Here is a 12,925-nt window from a genome sequence, read left to right on the forward strand (position 1 = left end):
AATGTCTGGGGAGCCCGGCTGAGGCTGGAGGGCCAAAGTGGGGGCTCAGGCCTGCTTGCTCGGGAGCTTTAGGTGCCCCTCCCCCCACCACACATGCAGGTGCACATACCCTGGACCCCATGGGACCCGGGGGAACCCCAACACCTGGGGCTGTTGCCAGCCACTACAACCAACACCTCCGAACCGGGACAGGCCCCAGGCTGCTCCAACAGGAACAACGGCCCTGGCCAGGCGCGGGGGAGCTGTGCCCACTTGGAGCTCAGGCGGTCAGACCCAACGGGCCTCAGGAAGTCACAGTCGCCGTGACAGAGGACACACAGCGAGGCTTGTTTGATTCGTTTACTGTGGAGGATTTCACATGCAAGGACCTGAAGGGGAGATGATGCCTGGAGGGGGAGCCGGCAGGGGGTGGACGCTCGGTGTCACTTGAGGCCTCCCGGGCACTGCCCGGCCCCCAGGGCCAGCTCCACCCTGACGCAGGCGATGGCGACGCGAGACCCGGCTCCCGAGTGTCCAGCAAGTCCCCCTTCAGCACAGTCCTGGGAGCCCCCACAAACCGAGGGCCAACTTGAGGAAATAAACATGCACCCGTCTCCAGGAGGGCCCGGTCCTGCCCACGCGAGAAGCGGCGGGGAGGCCGTGGAGCTGACAGCGGTTCCCAAGGGCGTGCGGCTGCGGGGGAGCCAGGCTCGGCCCCCCAGGCCAGGAGGGGCTGGAGGAGGGCCCTGGGGAGAGGCCGGCAGGGCCCGCGGGAGCATCTCCAGCCGGGAACACCTTCGCCAGGCACAGGGGCTCCTGCTAACCCCGAGAAGGCTGCTGCCCCCGAGCCGGGCGGGTGGGAAGGGGTGAGGGCCGGGAAGGAGGGGCAGAGGGCACCACTGCCTCCAGGCCACCCAGAGCCCTTGCCGCCCAGCGAGGGGCCTTGAGGCAGTGCCGGGGGAGTGGCAGCACCCCACATCCCCGGCCCCCTCGCTGTGGGTGGAGGGAGGGCAGTGAGCCGAGGCCCAGGCCAGGGAGACTGCGCTGAGCCTCTTCCCAGCTCGGAGGGCCAGGAAGCGATACCGTGGGGCCGAGAGAAAGACAAGACAGACGCACGATCACCTGCTCCCCTGGCTCAGGCCAGCGACAAGCCCTTTCGGCTCTGGGACCCCGTCCCACTCACGCTGCTCAGCAACCAGCCCCTCTCCTGCCCAGTGGGGGCACCACCCTCCCAGCCAGCCACGGGCCCAAACACGCCCGCTTGGACGTCCTGGCGTCCACTGCCGCCCACTGGCCACAAAAGTCCGTCTTCACATCTCAGCACACAATGAACACAAAAAAGGTTAAACACATCCCTAAGAAAATATTTTGGACAAAATAAATAGTTTAGCCTATAATCAGGTATAATTAGTGCTTAGGAGGCATCTCAAGAATAATTTAGTGTGATTAAGTACATACTGCACTGCGACCCTAACACTGTGGAGAGGTGGCGGCGTGTGGGCTCCGGCCTGCCTTGGGGTCTGGCCCCACGCGCTTTCCTGCGGGGCTCTGCCACCCCCAGACCTCGGGGCAGGACACCCTCTGCAGGGTGCCAGCCTCCAGCGAGCATCCCTGCGGCCTGTGGGGGCCGGGGGCTGCGGACACCGAGTGCGAGCAGCCGGTGCGTGGGGGCACGAGGGGGGCCTCCAGGAGCCTCCTCTCCCTCCTCTTCCTCTCCCCGAGGTCTCGGGGCCACACCGTGCATCGCCCTCAGGCCCAGCTCTTTGCCTGTGTGACGCAGCTGACATGTGGCAGGGCTGGGGGCAGAGGGCAGAGGGCAGGGCGGGCCTGACTCCCCAGCCCACAGCCGCCCGGCAGCCTGGCACAGGCGGGCACCTGGGCCTCGTGGAGAGACCCCTTCCGACCCCTCCACAGGCAGGGCCACCTGGGCCACCCCAACCACCTTCCCGGCAGCCGGTGTCGAGCCAGGTGACTTGGGCAGTTGAGTCCACGCCGGGCCCCGGGGACTCTGCCCTTGAGGAAGGTGGAGGGAGCGTTGGCCGACCGCAGGGCAGGGGAGAGGCCGTCCAGCTCCGAGGCGGTGGGTGGGCACCGCCAGCAGGGCCTCCCTGGGGGCAGCTGAGTGGGGCTGGACTGGGTGTGGCTGGAATTCCCTGCCCTCCGGAGGCCGATGGCCCCAGCTCCAGGCCCCGTCCCTCTGGGACTCTCGGGGCTCCCGGCACTGGGGCATCTTGCCTGCAGCCCAGCGTCTTTTCCCTGCTCGCGCTGCTGTCCTGGTGGTGGCAGCCTCCGGGCCTCCCTCTGGGTGGGAAGGGCTGACCACTGCGGTGGGTCGGGAACATGGCAGCCGGAGCTGGCTTTGGCCCCGACCCAAGGGCAGTGCGTGCTAGACAAGGGTGTCCTCTGCCCCAGCGGGTGGCCCCGAGAGGCTCCCGGGCCGGTGTGAACAGCCACAGGGGCCTTTCCTCCCTCCTGGGCCGCGGCAGCACAGGGCTGTGACGGCAGGCGGGACCGGCCACCCAGCCGCCCGGATGCCCGGGAGCGAGGAGGGAGCTGCGGGCTGGTCACCTCCCAGCGGCCCCGGGTCAGGGGTGGGAGAGGGGGGCTGTCAGGACAGCCTGTGGAGGGGCCTGAGTGTCCCCCGGGCACTCGGGGTCTCCGCGTGGCGTGCAAACCATCTGTGCAAGGCCCTGGAGGTAGGGGCCTCGAGCGCAGGGTGGCCTTCCCCACAGCCCTTCCCCGGGGTCCCTGTGCGTGGGCAGGGGGCTGGCTCACGGAGCCTCTCTCTGCAGAGCTAACGGCCACGGGCCACACCCTACGGGTCCACCGGGGTCCTGGGTTGCAGACGTGGCTCACAGGGGCTGGGGTAGCAGCTGAGGGGTGGCGAGAGAGTCAGGACGGTGGGGGACCCACCCATGGGCCCCCAGGAGCCTTGTAAAGTGCTGGGCACGGGCGTGCCACTGGGCAACACGTGCCAAGGAGGGAAGCGCAGCCCACAGGTGCCACCGGCCCGCTCCCCGGAGGTGGCAGCGGGGGCCCTTCTGGAACAGGCGGCCGGGCCGCCAGGGCCCCCGCGTCTGAGGAGCCTGCCGGGGGCAGTGCCGAGGGGCTGCTGCCTGCTCTCCCCGGAGGAGCGCGAGGGAGGGGAGTGGAGCCCTGGCCGCTGCCCCCCCCAGAGGGGAGACGGGGCTGGTGGGCCTGATGAGCGGGGCCTGGGGGCAAACACGGTGGCGTTTCCATGGAGACACGGGTGCGGCTGGGCGGGCCGGGGGGCCGGGGGCGCTCACAGGGCGAAGAGAGCATCCTCCGAGCGCGCGGGCTTCTTGCGGCCGGTGGGCGTCACGGGGGGCGCCAGGGCCTCGGCCGGCGGGGAAGGCAGGTTGGGGACCATTTCCGCAGCTTTGGCTCTTTCTTCCAGGAATTTATCAAACTCTGCAACACGAGACCAGACGAGCGCCCGAGGTGGTGAGGAGGCCGGACCCCTCGCGCCCCACTGCCTCGCTGCCCGGGTCTCCACAGGGGCCCCCAGCACGAGCCCCCTCCTGCCGGACACCCCGCGATCCGCACTGCCTGGGAGGGAGGCCGGGGTTTGCTGGGCCCTCCTGCTGCCCTGAATGGTGGGGTGGCAGGGCCTTTGCGGCACCGTGGCCACCAGCAGCCTCTAATGTGTGGGGGGTCCCTAGGGAGGAGGTGGGGAGAGGGGAGACCTGCCCCCCAGGGCTTGTAAAGCGAGGGCCCTGTCTCCGCGCCTGGGGCCGGTGCTGCCCCATCAGACCATGCGCCCTGGAGACAGCAGGAGGGCAGCCGCACGGCCCGGGACTGGCACCACGGGGGCAGGGAGGGCACGGACGTACCTTCACTCGTGACACCTTCCTCCAGGTCATCGCCCTTCTGGGGGAGCAGAGACAGGCATCATCAGGACCCCGGCCCGGCCACAGCCGCCCCCCACAGACCCCCTCCTGCGCCCCCCTCCTGCCCAGGGCTGCTCCTTGCATCAGAGAAACAGAAACTTTGCTTAAAACGTGGCAACAGAACCAGGGGCTTCTAGGATTTGATCCTCCGGAGGAGCTGGCAGCCTGTGCTGTCCCACCCCCAGTGTCCCCTCACCACCGGCCCCCCATGAGCCACTGTGGACACCAGCTGCTGGGAGGGCCGGAAGCCAAGTCTTCGGCCTCCCCTGCCCAGGTCCCCCACTGCTGTCCTGCAGGAGCTGGGGACACTTCAGGTGGGTCAGATGTACATCACCTCACCAGGGGCTGTGGGGCTCCAGGCTGGGGACATGCAGCCGGGCAGGGCCAGAGGGGATGTGGGTGCAGCCCCGGGCCGGCCTGGGAGAGCTGGGTCCCCGGCTTGGCCCGCCCTGCTCGGCTCGGGGAGGCCAGCTGTTGCTTCTCGGGGCCTCCCCTTGGGAAGCAGCTAACGGGGCCTCTCCTTCCTCCTTGGGCCCCGGGGGCTGCTCACTGGTGGTGCCTTCGGTTTGCTGTCCCCATGTGGGAGGGGCCGGTGGCTAAGGACCCCAAGAGGCTGCTCTGCAGCAGGGGGAGGTGGCAGGGAGGAGCAGGAGGTGTCTCCAGAGCCGGGGGAGAGCTGACCAGCCCTGACCTTGGACAAGCTGCTCCCCCCAAGCAGCCCCCCTGGGGCAGCCCATCCTCGCCCCTACCCTCTCTCGGGGCGAGCTGCTCAGTCTGTGGGGCAGGGGTTCAAGTCAAAGACACTGGAAGATTGGGGGATGGAACAACAGTGACTTAGAAACAAAACCAAATGCCCCCCTTATCAGTGCATGACACACCTTCAAAATTAAAAAGGAAAAGCTCCCCCCTCCACCCTCTGTCTGGAAAAGGACAGGTATTGGGGGCAGGGGGAGCATGGGCCCCCTCACCAGCTTGCCTCACTAGCTGCGTGGTCTCCGCGAGGGATCCCACCCCTGGGCCCACGGGCACCCTGTGGGGCAGGGAGGCGGGCAGGAGCTCAGCCACAGCTGGCCCCCATGCCCCGATTCGTGCTGCTGGTTGGGAGGATGTCGGGGCTGCGTCTCGGGGGCTGCCTGGACCTACCCCCACCCAGCCCGGGGCAGCCTCGGCCTCTCCACGCCCGCACACAAGATAGAAAAGTCGAGTCTCACCAGGTCCGTCCTGAGCCACAGCTCAATGTCGTCCATGACAGAGGGCTGCGCCACGGGGATCTATGGACGCGGCAAGCAGCGGCCAGGCACCCACACATAGCCACAGCCGGAGCAGACGGACACCGGGACAAAAAGAAAGCGTCAGAAGCAAACCCCAAACGGAACCAAAAACACAGAGCAAAAAAACATAACCGGCACAGCACATACAGGGCACACGGTGCAGCCACGGATGAAACGGCAGGTGAGGAAAGCGATGGGACGGCAAATCATAAGAAGCAGGGCTGACGGCGGGCACAGGGTGGGCAGGGATGGCGGCACGTCTTCTTGAAATGGATAACTTTTTGACTGCGTGGGTCAGCTCTCCTAGCATGGGGTCTCCCAGTCCCCAAAAAAGCGCTGGCTTTGCAGGCTGAAGCTGAGCGCACGGGTTTAGGGACGTCGGAGGGGATTTACTCTGCTGGGGTCCAGGGGTCCGGGGCCGGCCCTGGGAGGGCACCGAGCTGTGTGCTCAGCTGAAGTGTTTCGAGCGCATCCTGGTGCGTGTGCGGGTGGGAAGCCGTGCTCCCTCTGCCGGGTGTGCCCGGTGGAGAGAAGGAGGCACGTTCCACCACCAACAGAGACACAGCAAAACGGAGGCTTTGATGACAAAAGGGACAGCAGGGCTTTAGGCTGGGGCATCTTTATGTCTCTTTGGGGGGAAAATCATGAAGCAGCCCTGAATGCAACAGTTTTCTTTAGTCTCAACCTTTCTTCCCAGCTTCCAAGGGCTGGCTGTGCTTCTGTCATCAAAAAAAAGTTCAGCCGAGTCTGGGAGCAGCGGCGTGGGGGGCTGGGGAGACCCCTCCTCTGTGCCTGGGCTGCCCATGCCAAGGGCCTCCGGGGCAGGGATTGCAAAGAAGGAGTTCAAGGCCCTGTCACTGTCCGATGGGATGTGATAAGGAGTAGAGGTGACCTTTAACCCCGAGAAGCCACGGTCACAAAACGAGACAACCCTTAATCGAGGCGGCCTCCCGGCACCGTCGCCTCCTCCCCCAGCCTAAACCTGACAGTACCTTCCAGGGGTCACTCGCACCCGTCTATCACCACCTTCGCTCCAGTGTTACAATATAGGGTGACACAGGGCAACGAAGAGGATGTTCAGTGTTTCCCAAACCTAAGAAGTCCTGTGGCCTTGCCAAAGGGAAAGAACCAAGAATTCACACCAACATCCCCGCCGTGACCCCCACAGCGGGGTGAGGTGGCTCCTGGGCCGGCTGAGCACCTGAGACGGAGGCGGGCGTCCGGGATGCCGGCCCCACTCCACAGCCGCTCGCCCAGGGCGCTGCAGGGCCCTCCTCTGACAGCCTAGTCCAAACCGTGGGTCCCAGGGCGGGCCATGCCCACGTTTCCTAAAGGGCACGCGCCAACTGCCAACGAGGTCAGCAAGATCCTGTACTGCCGTTTTAGTTCCCTGATGTGGGGACTTTAGGCTGGAATTTAAGAACTAGCGAAGAATTCCTAGGGCTACGAGATTCACTCCCTCAGGTGCATGAGCGCCTGATGGGACACGTCAGCAGGGCCCGAGGCCGGCGCCCGCCTTGCCCAGCAGAAAGGGAGCGGGGGGCACACGGGGTGCAGCCTGCCCACCTGCTGTAACAGCAGGGCCAGTTTTCACGACCGTGATGCCTACACGTCAGAAGGCCTGCCTGGTCCCAGAACATCGGGGCATGCCATGTCCCCGCAACTAGAGCGTGGCACAGGCCCGCACCTCGAAGAGAACGTGCCCGGCTGCAGCCGTCGGCAGGGCACTGGGCTGTCTCCACCCCTCCCAGCGCGCTCCTGCCGCGGACGGACTCAGGACACGCAGAGCTTTTCAACTGGCTGCAAAAGGCCTTTAAAAAAGTCATCAAGGGGTCGGGGACCTTAAACCTCCAGTTTCCTTAGAATTTTTTTCTTATTACTGTTCAAAAATAAGTCTCTCGAGGCCTAAGATCAGGCTCCAGGTTTCTTCTTCGAGGACGGATCTCGAGAGCCGACTCACTCAGAAAACACACGCTGATGTGAGAAGTTCCTCACTCCACCTCCCCACCCCCGCCCCCCAAAAAGGTTCCCCAAAGCTGGGAGATGCCCTTCCCTTCCCTCCCCTGGGTTTTTCCAAATGGGTGGTGGCCTCAGGAAAGCCGAGCCCAAGGGGCGAGGTTAGGGACGGGGCACAGCCGGGGAGGGCAGGGCTGGGCCGGGTCCCACGGGTGGCACCAGCAGGCACAGTGCTGTGTCTGGACCCGGCCCCTTCTCCTGCCAGCTCCCGAGCCTCTTCTGCCTTTGGAAGCCTCTCAGGGATTCAGGGGGAGGGGAGATGCCGAGCAGGGTCCCAGCTGTCACACCAGCGTCTGATGACGCTTCTCTCGGCCTCAGTTTCCTCAACTGTGAACTGAGGTGACTGCTAAGGTCACACGCGGCTTCCGACGCTCGATGGCTGAGCCCCCGACCCCCCGGCTGGTGCTCCTGCTCCCCGACTCTAAACACCAGCCGGCAGCCAGGCTCGCACAGGGCAGGGGCTGCGTGTCTCGGATCTGGACCTCCTTCCAGCCTCGAAACGGCAGCAGGGCCGACTGCCTCGGACACAGGTGCCGTCAGCCGCAGACGGAACCCGCACACCGCAGCAGAGCACAGGCTCAGGCGGCCTCGGGGGGATGGGGTTACAGAGGAGAGCTCTGCACTGCATGTCAGGGACCCTGTCTTTACCCTGTGGTTTGGGGCAAGTCCCCAGCCCCTCAGAGGCCCCTGTTTCCTCATCTGTCGGGTAAGGGGCTGGGGTGGCTGGTCCCTGAGGAGGCTGGGCCTGACGGGCTGTGCCCTGAGCATCTTCCGGGCAACAATCGGAGCCGCAGGCCAGCTGGGCCGAGGGAGGGTTGGAGTTGGAGGATGGAGGCAGGGAGAGGAGGAGAGAGGCCAAGGAGAAAAGAAAGGGCGCTGGGAGGGGCCTCCATAGAGACCAGCGCCTAAAGCTCCCTCCCAGGGAGACCACAGGCCAGGGCTGGACGAGCCACCTCGAGTCCAGAGAAAGGGGTAGCTCAGCGCCAGCAGTGGGGGGCATGATGCGGTGGGGGTGGCCCTGCCTTGGCACCAGGAGGGGAGAGGGGCAGCCGCTGGCTCAGCTACGGGCCTGCCCTCTTCGCAGCCCTGGGCTTGCTGCCTCGGGCGTTCCCAGTGACCCGTCATCTGTCCCGAGCGGCTGGGGCCTGGGGGGCCGCATCTGATAAGGGGACCCACCACCACCCACCTGGGCTCTGGCAGCAGTAGACTGTTCTAGAAACCTACATCTGTTCCTGCTCTGACTTGTGTGTGTGCGTGTTGGTGTATGTTCCTAGTGGCCCTAGTGGATCACTTAGTGGATCACTAGCCAGGACAGACAAAACCTCCCGGGAGCCAGGGAAGGCGGGAAGGAGAGCTCTGCTCCTGGGTGCGCCCAGGCAGGCCCCACGCTCTCCTCAGCTGGAAATGAGCCTGGAGTCCCTGGAGGGTCCCCACAGCCCCAAGCCCACCAGGAGACTGGGGCAGTGTCCGTGGCTCCGTGAGCCTTCAGAGAGGGAGTGACGTCCCCCTTCACACTGCAACCCCCGGCCCGGCAGGGAAGAGCCCGGAGGCCCTCTGGTTTCACCGACGGTACAGAAAGTTTCCAAGTAAAGAATTGTACTCGGGGATTTGGACAGACTCGGCGTTTCTACGCTATGGGAAATAAGGCAAAGCAATTAATGTACATTGTTTAAAAGGGAAAAACACTCAAGTCAGGCAGGCGAGGCAGCGGGTTAGCTGTTAGTGGTTTGTTTCTGGGAAGCTGGGGGCCTGGGGCTCCGGTGCAGGGCCAGGGCAGCATGGCCGAGACGGCGTGGCCACTGCTGCCCGGGCCGCTCGGGGAGGCCTGTGTGGGCAGTATCCTTTTTTGCAGGATGAACAGGCACAAGGACACATGGGCTGGAGCCTCCCTGACTGGATGAGGGCATGGACAGGCTCCCAGGAGTCCGGCTCTGAGGCCACCCCAGGGGTCAGGGAAGCAAACGAGGGGCCCAGGCCAGCCTTGGGGTCTGGCATAGAAGCCACTGCCTTTTGCCCTCGAGCAGGAAGGGCTGCCAGGCCCCAACCCCTGCCCGTGGCCCCAGAGGGTCCCACTCGGCCCAAGCCCATGCAGGCCAGCCGTCTGGGTGCCCGCACCCCGGCCAGGTGTGCTCCTCCCCCAGCCCATCCTCCTCCCCACCCTCAGCCCCGCTTGGGGCTCCCCATCCAAAGCTTTCGTCCAGGAAGCACCTCACTGGACAAGGCAGGGGAGACCCCCCCAGGCTGCGGGGCCACCAGGGTGTGGCCGTGGGAGGCCTGGGCTCAGGTGTCAAGCTCCCTTGCTTTGTCTGCTTTTCACTCTGTGCCTATTGCGTGTGTCTTTCTTTAAGGGATCTCAACGAATTTCAAGGTACTAGTGGACATAAATAACCACGTGATAAAAATTCACCAGCCCGCCCTGTTCACTGGCGACTGCTCTCCGAGACAGAAGCCTCAGGACTTGCTGATCCTGGAAAAGCAGATACTGCCCAGAGCCCCAGAGACAGTAAAAGGAGGAGAGAGCCCTGCCTGCCGGCCGCCGTCCACCCCAGAAAGGCCCAGGGACCTTGGCAGGAGGCCAGGCGGGGGTCCAGGGCTGGCGGCCTGTGCCTTAAGGAGACTTTACAAGGAGGGTCGGGGGCAGGTGCCCCGGTGGGAAGGCCTTGTACTGTCTGAGGTGCGAGGGCCGCACAGGCAGGCGGAGGGAGACGGGTCGGGGCTGGAGGACAGCGGGAGCCCGGCTGTGCCGGAGCCGCTCACCATTCCTTGGGTCATGAGCCACGTGTCGATAGGCTCCAGCTCCGAGGCCCCACCTGTCCCTCTCTCCTGGGCCAAGGACGGAAAAGCCCCAGAGAGAAAGAAGTCACAGGGGTTCCGGGACAGAAGAGTCAACAGTGCATTCGTGGCAAGAGAAGAGTCGCCGCTGAGCAGTGGGGTCTGCCACCTAAGGGGATGCAGCCCCCGCCCCCCGCCCTGTGTCCCCCTTACCTGCCTGGAAAGGAGAAGAGCGGGTTAGCAACCGAGAACCCCGGCGGGCGGACACACGCACACTTCTCCCCGGGAGGTGACCGCTCAGATCACCCGCATTTCCAGAGGCACGGCCGCTTTTTCTAACTTATTGCTGCTTTTTCCCTCCATCCTTTCCTCCTTCCCAGTGGCCTGGGCGTTCTTTTCCTACACTCTTACCTGGAAGGCTGAACTCGGGTGCGTTCTCTACTGCCTTTCTATAGACGGTAAGAGCACTCCAAGTAAAGGCTGCCGGCTCGGCTGCCCCTGGAGAGTGGCCGCACCTTGACCCCCCGGCCAGCCTGGCTGTCACCCGCAGAGCCTGGACACGGCAGCGCAGCCTGAGCTGAGGGCCTGGAGCGGCCGCCCGGGCGCATCACCCGCCGCGCAGACGCCTGGCCGCCACGTCCCTGCCCCTTTCCCTCTACGGTGCAGCTTCACCCCACACCGGAGTCCCCGAGACCTCTGAGCTCTGTGGGACGCCCCAACCAGGCCCCAGGGGGTGAAGGCCGGGGCCTCTGACCAGCCCCCCTGTCCGGAGGCCGCGGCAGGCCTGGGCCGGAGCGGGGAGGCCAGAGGTGAGTGCAGCCGGGTGTGAGAACGGAGCCCGACCGCTGCAGACACCCCGGGAAGCCGGGTGTACGGGGCCCCGCTTCTGCGGAAGGTGGGGCACGGGAACCCCAGGCTGCCGGGCTGGTTCTTGGGCGCTCCCTGTGGCCAGTGTGAGGGGCGCACTGCCCCCATCTCACGGGAGCCTGGCCACGATGGAGGAGTCGCCCTTGCCCCCCAGAGGTGAGCTTTCCCACGGGAACCGAGCTGGAGCTGTGCTGCCAGCTGTGCCCACACTTGGGCGGGGGCTAGGGATGCCAAGGCCTGGCATTTGGGGCGCAGCAGGCCCTTCGGCAGCCTTCCTGCCCGGTGACAGACGACACCACCACCTCCAGGCCCGCGAGGGGCTCGGAAAGAAGGGCTGGGCCTCTGCCCATCGGTGCGTGTCCACACGGCCACACGTTTACCCTTCAGACATCAGGGAGAGAAATCTCATGAGAGAAGTGCTGAGACGCAAATCCTCTCCTTGGTGGTGTCTGAAGTCCACAGATGTCTGATGCTTTGGGAGCTCAAACAAGCACCCGTCCTCTCCGTCGAGGCGTCTCCCTGAGCTCTTTGCTTCCAGGCGAGGAGCTACCCGGAGCTCCGTCCCACCCGCCTGCTCTCCCCACTCTCAGCTCCAGCTCCCCAAACCCTGGCCCCCCACTGCCTTCTAACTGGCCACCTGCTATCAGGGGATCAGCACTTTCCTTCCCCACAAGGGTCACCGGACCATGTGCGAGGCCCTGGACGGCTGTGCCCAGTGCCCTGGGAGCTCTGTCCCCGCGGCAGGAAGAGCAGGGCTCCGGAGCCGCCCACTCCAGGGCTGCAGCCCGCTTGCCCTCTGCTGACTGTGTGTCCCCAGGCAAGTCTCCCGCCTCTCTGGGCCTGTCTCCTCTCAGTGTCAGGGATGCTGCCTGGCCTCCCGGACTGAGAACGGCCTGGTGGCGCACAGGAGCGCAGCAGAGGGGCCTCCTCACCCCAGACCTCGCCCAAGGCAGCCCCTCCCTCCGTTCAAGCTTCTCTAGACTGCTTGGGCAGGAGAACAGGGACCTACCGCCTCGGAGCTCTGCTTTCGACCGTCCAGTGCAGGAGCAAGTCCTCCAGCAGCCTGAGGGTCCTCGCAGGTCACCCTGGGGACAGAGCAGCACAAGCAGAGTCGGTTCCTGCCCAGTGGCCGCAGCGAGATGGGCAATGCCTCAGTGAGGCACGGAGGCCTGGGCTCCGGCACTGGCTCCACCTCCGGGATCCGGGATATCATGAGCCATTCTGTTCCCTCTTCCGAGAAACAAATACGGGGGCATCTCTGACGCTCAGACAGGGTATCCACATGCTGTACAACTCCCCCCGGGGGGGGCCGGATAAAAGCAACATGACGCTAACTCTTTAAAAGCAGCAGTCTCAGCTCCCTTGACAAGGAAGGTGGCGTCACAGTCTGGGATCCCTCCTGATTACGGGGGGTGTCTTCCTCTGCTCCCAGAACTCCTGAGCTGTACTAGTTGGACTGGCAATTCTGGGTGGCTCAGACAGCTGCAGAGCTCCAGGGTGCTGGCCCTGGGAGGGTGGGGAAGGTCCGCTCAGGCTGAACAGAGAGCTCAGAGCACATTCCGGAGCCTCCGTCAAGAGGAGCCACTTCCACCAGAGCTACTGCCGCGGGAGCTGCTGGGCCCACCTCCCTGGCCACCCTGCACCTCACCCCTCACCCCAGGGAGGTGAGGAGCTGGACCAGGCCGGGGCGGAGGAGCGGGCCCTCGCTCAGCAGCTGCACCGGAGGCCAAGTCCTCACGGTCATAACGGAAAACTCTGTGCAGCCCGGGGCCCAGGACCTAAAAGGCCTCTTGTGTGGCCAGTGCCAGGCCTGGGCCAACCCCCCACCCCATCCCACGTCTTTGGGGAGCTGCTGACAGGCCCCACGTACATCTTGTGTTGCTCAGCCAAGGAATTCCCTCTTGTCTGGGTGAACATGTCGAAGCCGTCGCGAGGACTGCACTGCTGGAGGGAGCTGAGGGTGCCACTGACGCTCTGTGTTCCCAAGTCTGTGGTGACAAAACGAACCAGGGCCGGTTGAGAGCAAGGTGAGGGCCCCGGGCTCAGCGGGGGCCCGACACGGAGGCTCAGGGTCCAGTTCTGTGGGGAGGGCAGAGACGCAGGGCCTTC

General features: G+C 65.2%; 2 protein-coding genes across 7 annotated transcripts in view; both read right to left on the reverse strand.

Annotated features, from left to right (window-relative positions):
* Positions 1-325: 325 nt before the first annotated feature.
* On the reverse strand, positions 326-2,358 carry LOC119513079 (translation initiation factor IF-2-like). Its single transcript, XM_037807942.1, has one exon. The coding sequence runs from the start codon at positions 2,319-2,321 to the stop codon at positions 1,377-1,379; it is 945 nt and encodes a 314-aa protein (XP_037663870.1). The 5' UTR covers positions 2,322-2,358; the 3' UTR covers positions 326-1,376.
* An 879-nt stretch (positions 2,359-3,237) lies between these two features.
* TOM1L2 (target of myb1 like 2 membrane trafficking protein) overlaps positions 3,238-12,925 on the reverse strand; it is a 97,267-nt gene continuing 87,579 nt past the window's right edge. For 2 of the 6 annotated variants that reach the window (XM_037807941.1, XM_037807936.1), the window contains 6 exons: positions 12,687-12,804; positions 11,826-11,901; positions 9,935-10,000; positions 5,102-5,161; positions 3,834-3,870; positions 3,238-3,411 (listed from right to left, as the gene is read on the reverse strand). In XM_037807941.1, the coding sequence (XP_037663869.1) occupies positions 3,263-3,411; positions 3,834-3,870; positions 5,102-5,161; positions 9,935-10,000; positions 11,826-11,901; positions 12,687-12,804 (506 nt within the window). In that variant the 3' untranslated portion in view covers positions 3,238-3,262. The remainder of the gene's footprint in view (positions 3,412-3,833; positions 3,871-5,101; positions 5,162-9,934; positions 10,001-11,825; positions 11,902-12,686; positions 12,805-12,925) is intronic. The other 4 variants (XM_037807938.1, XM_037807937.1, XM_037807940.1 and 1 more) reach the window with 4 other exon arrangements.

This window comes from Choloepus didactylus, chromosome 18 (assembly GCF_015220235.1).
Source record: "Choloepus didactylus isolate mChoDid1 chromosome 18, mChoDid1.pri, whole genome shotgun sequence".
NCBI lineage: Eukaryota > Metazoa > Chordata > Mammalia > Pilosa > Megalonychidae > Choloepus > Choloepus didactylus.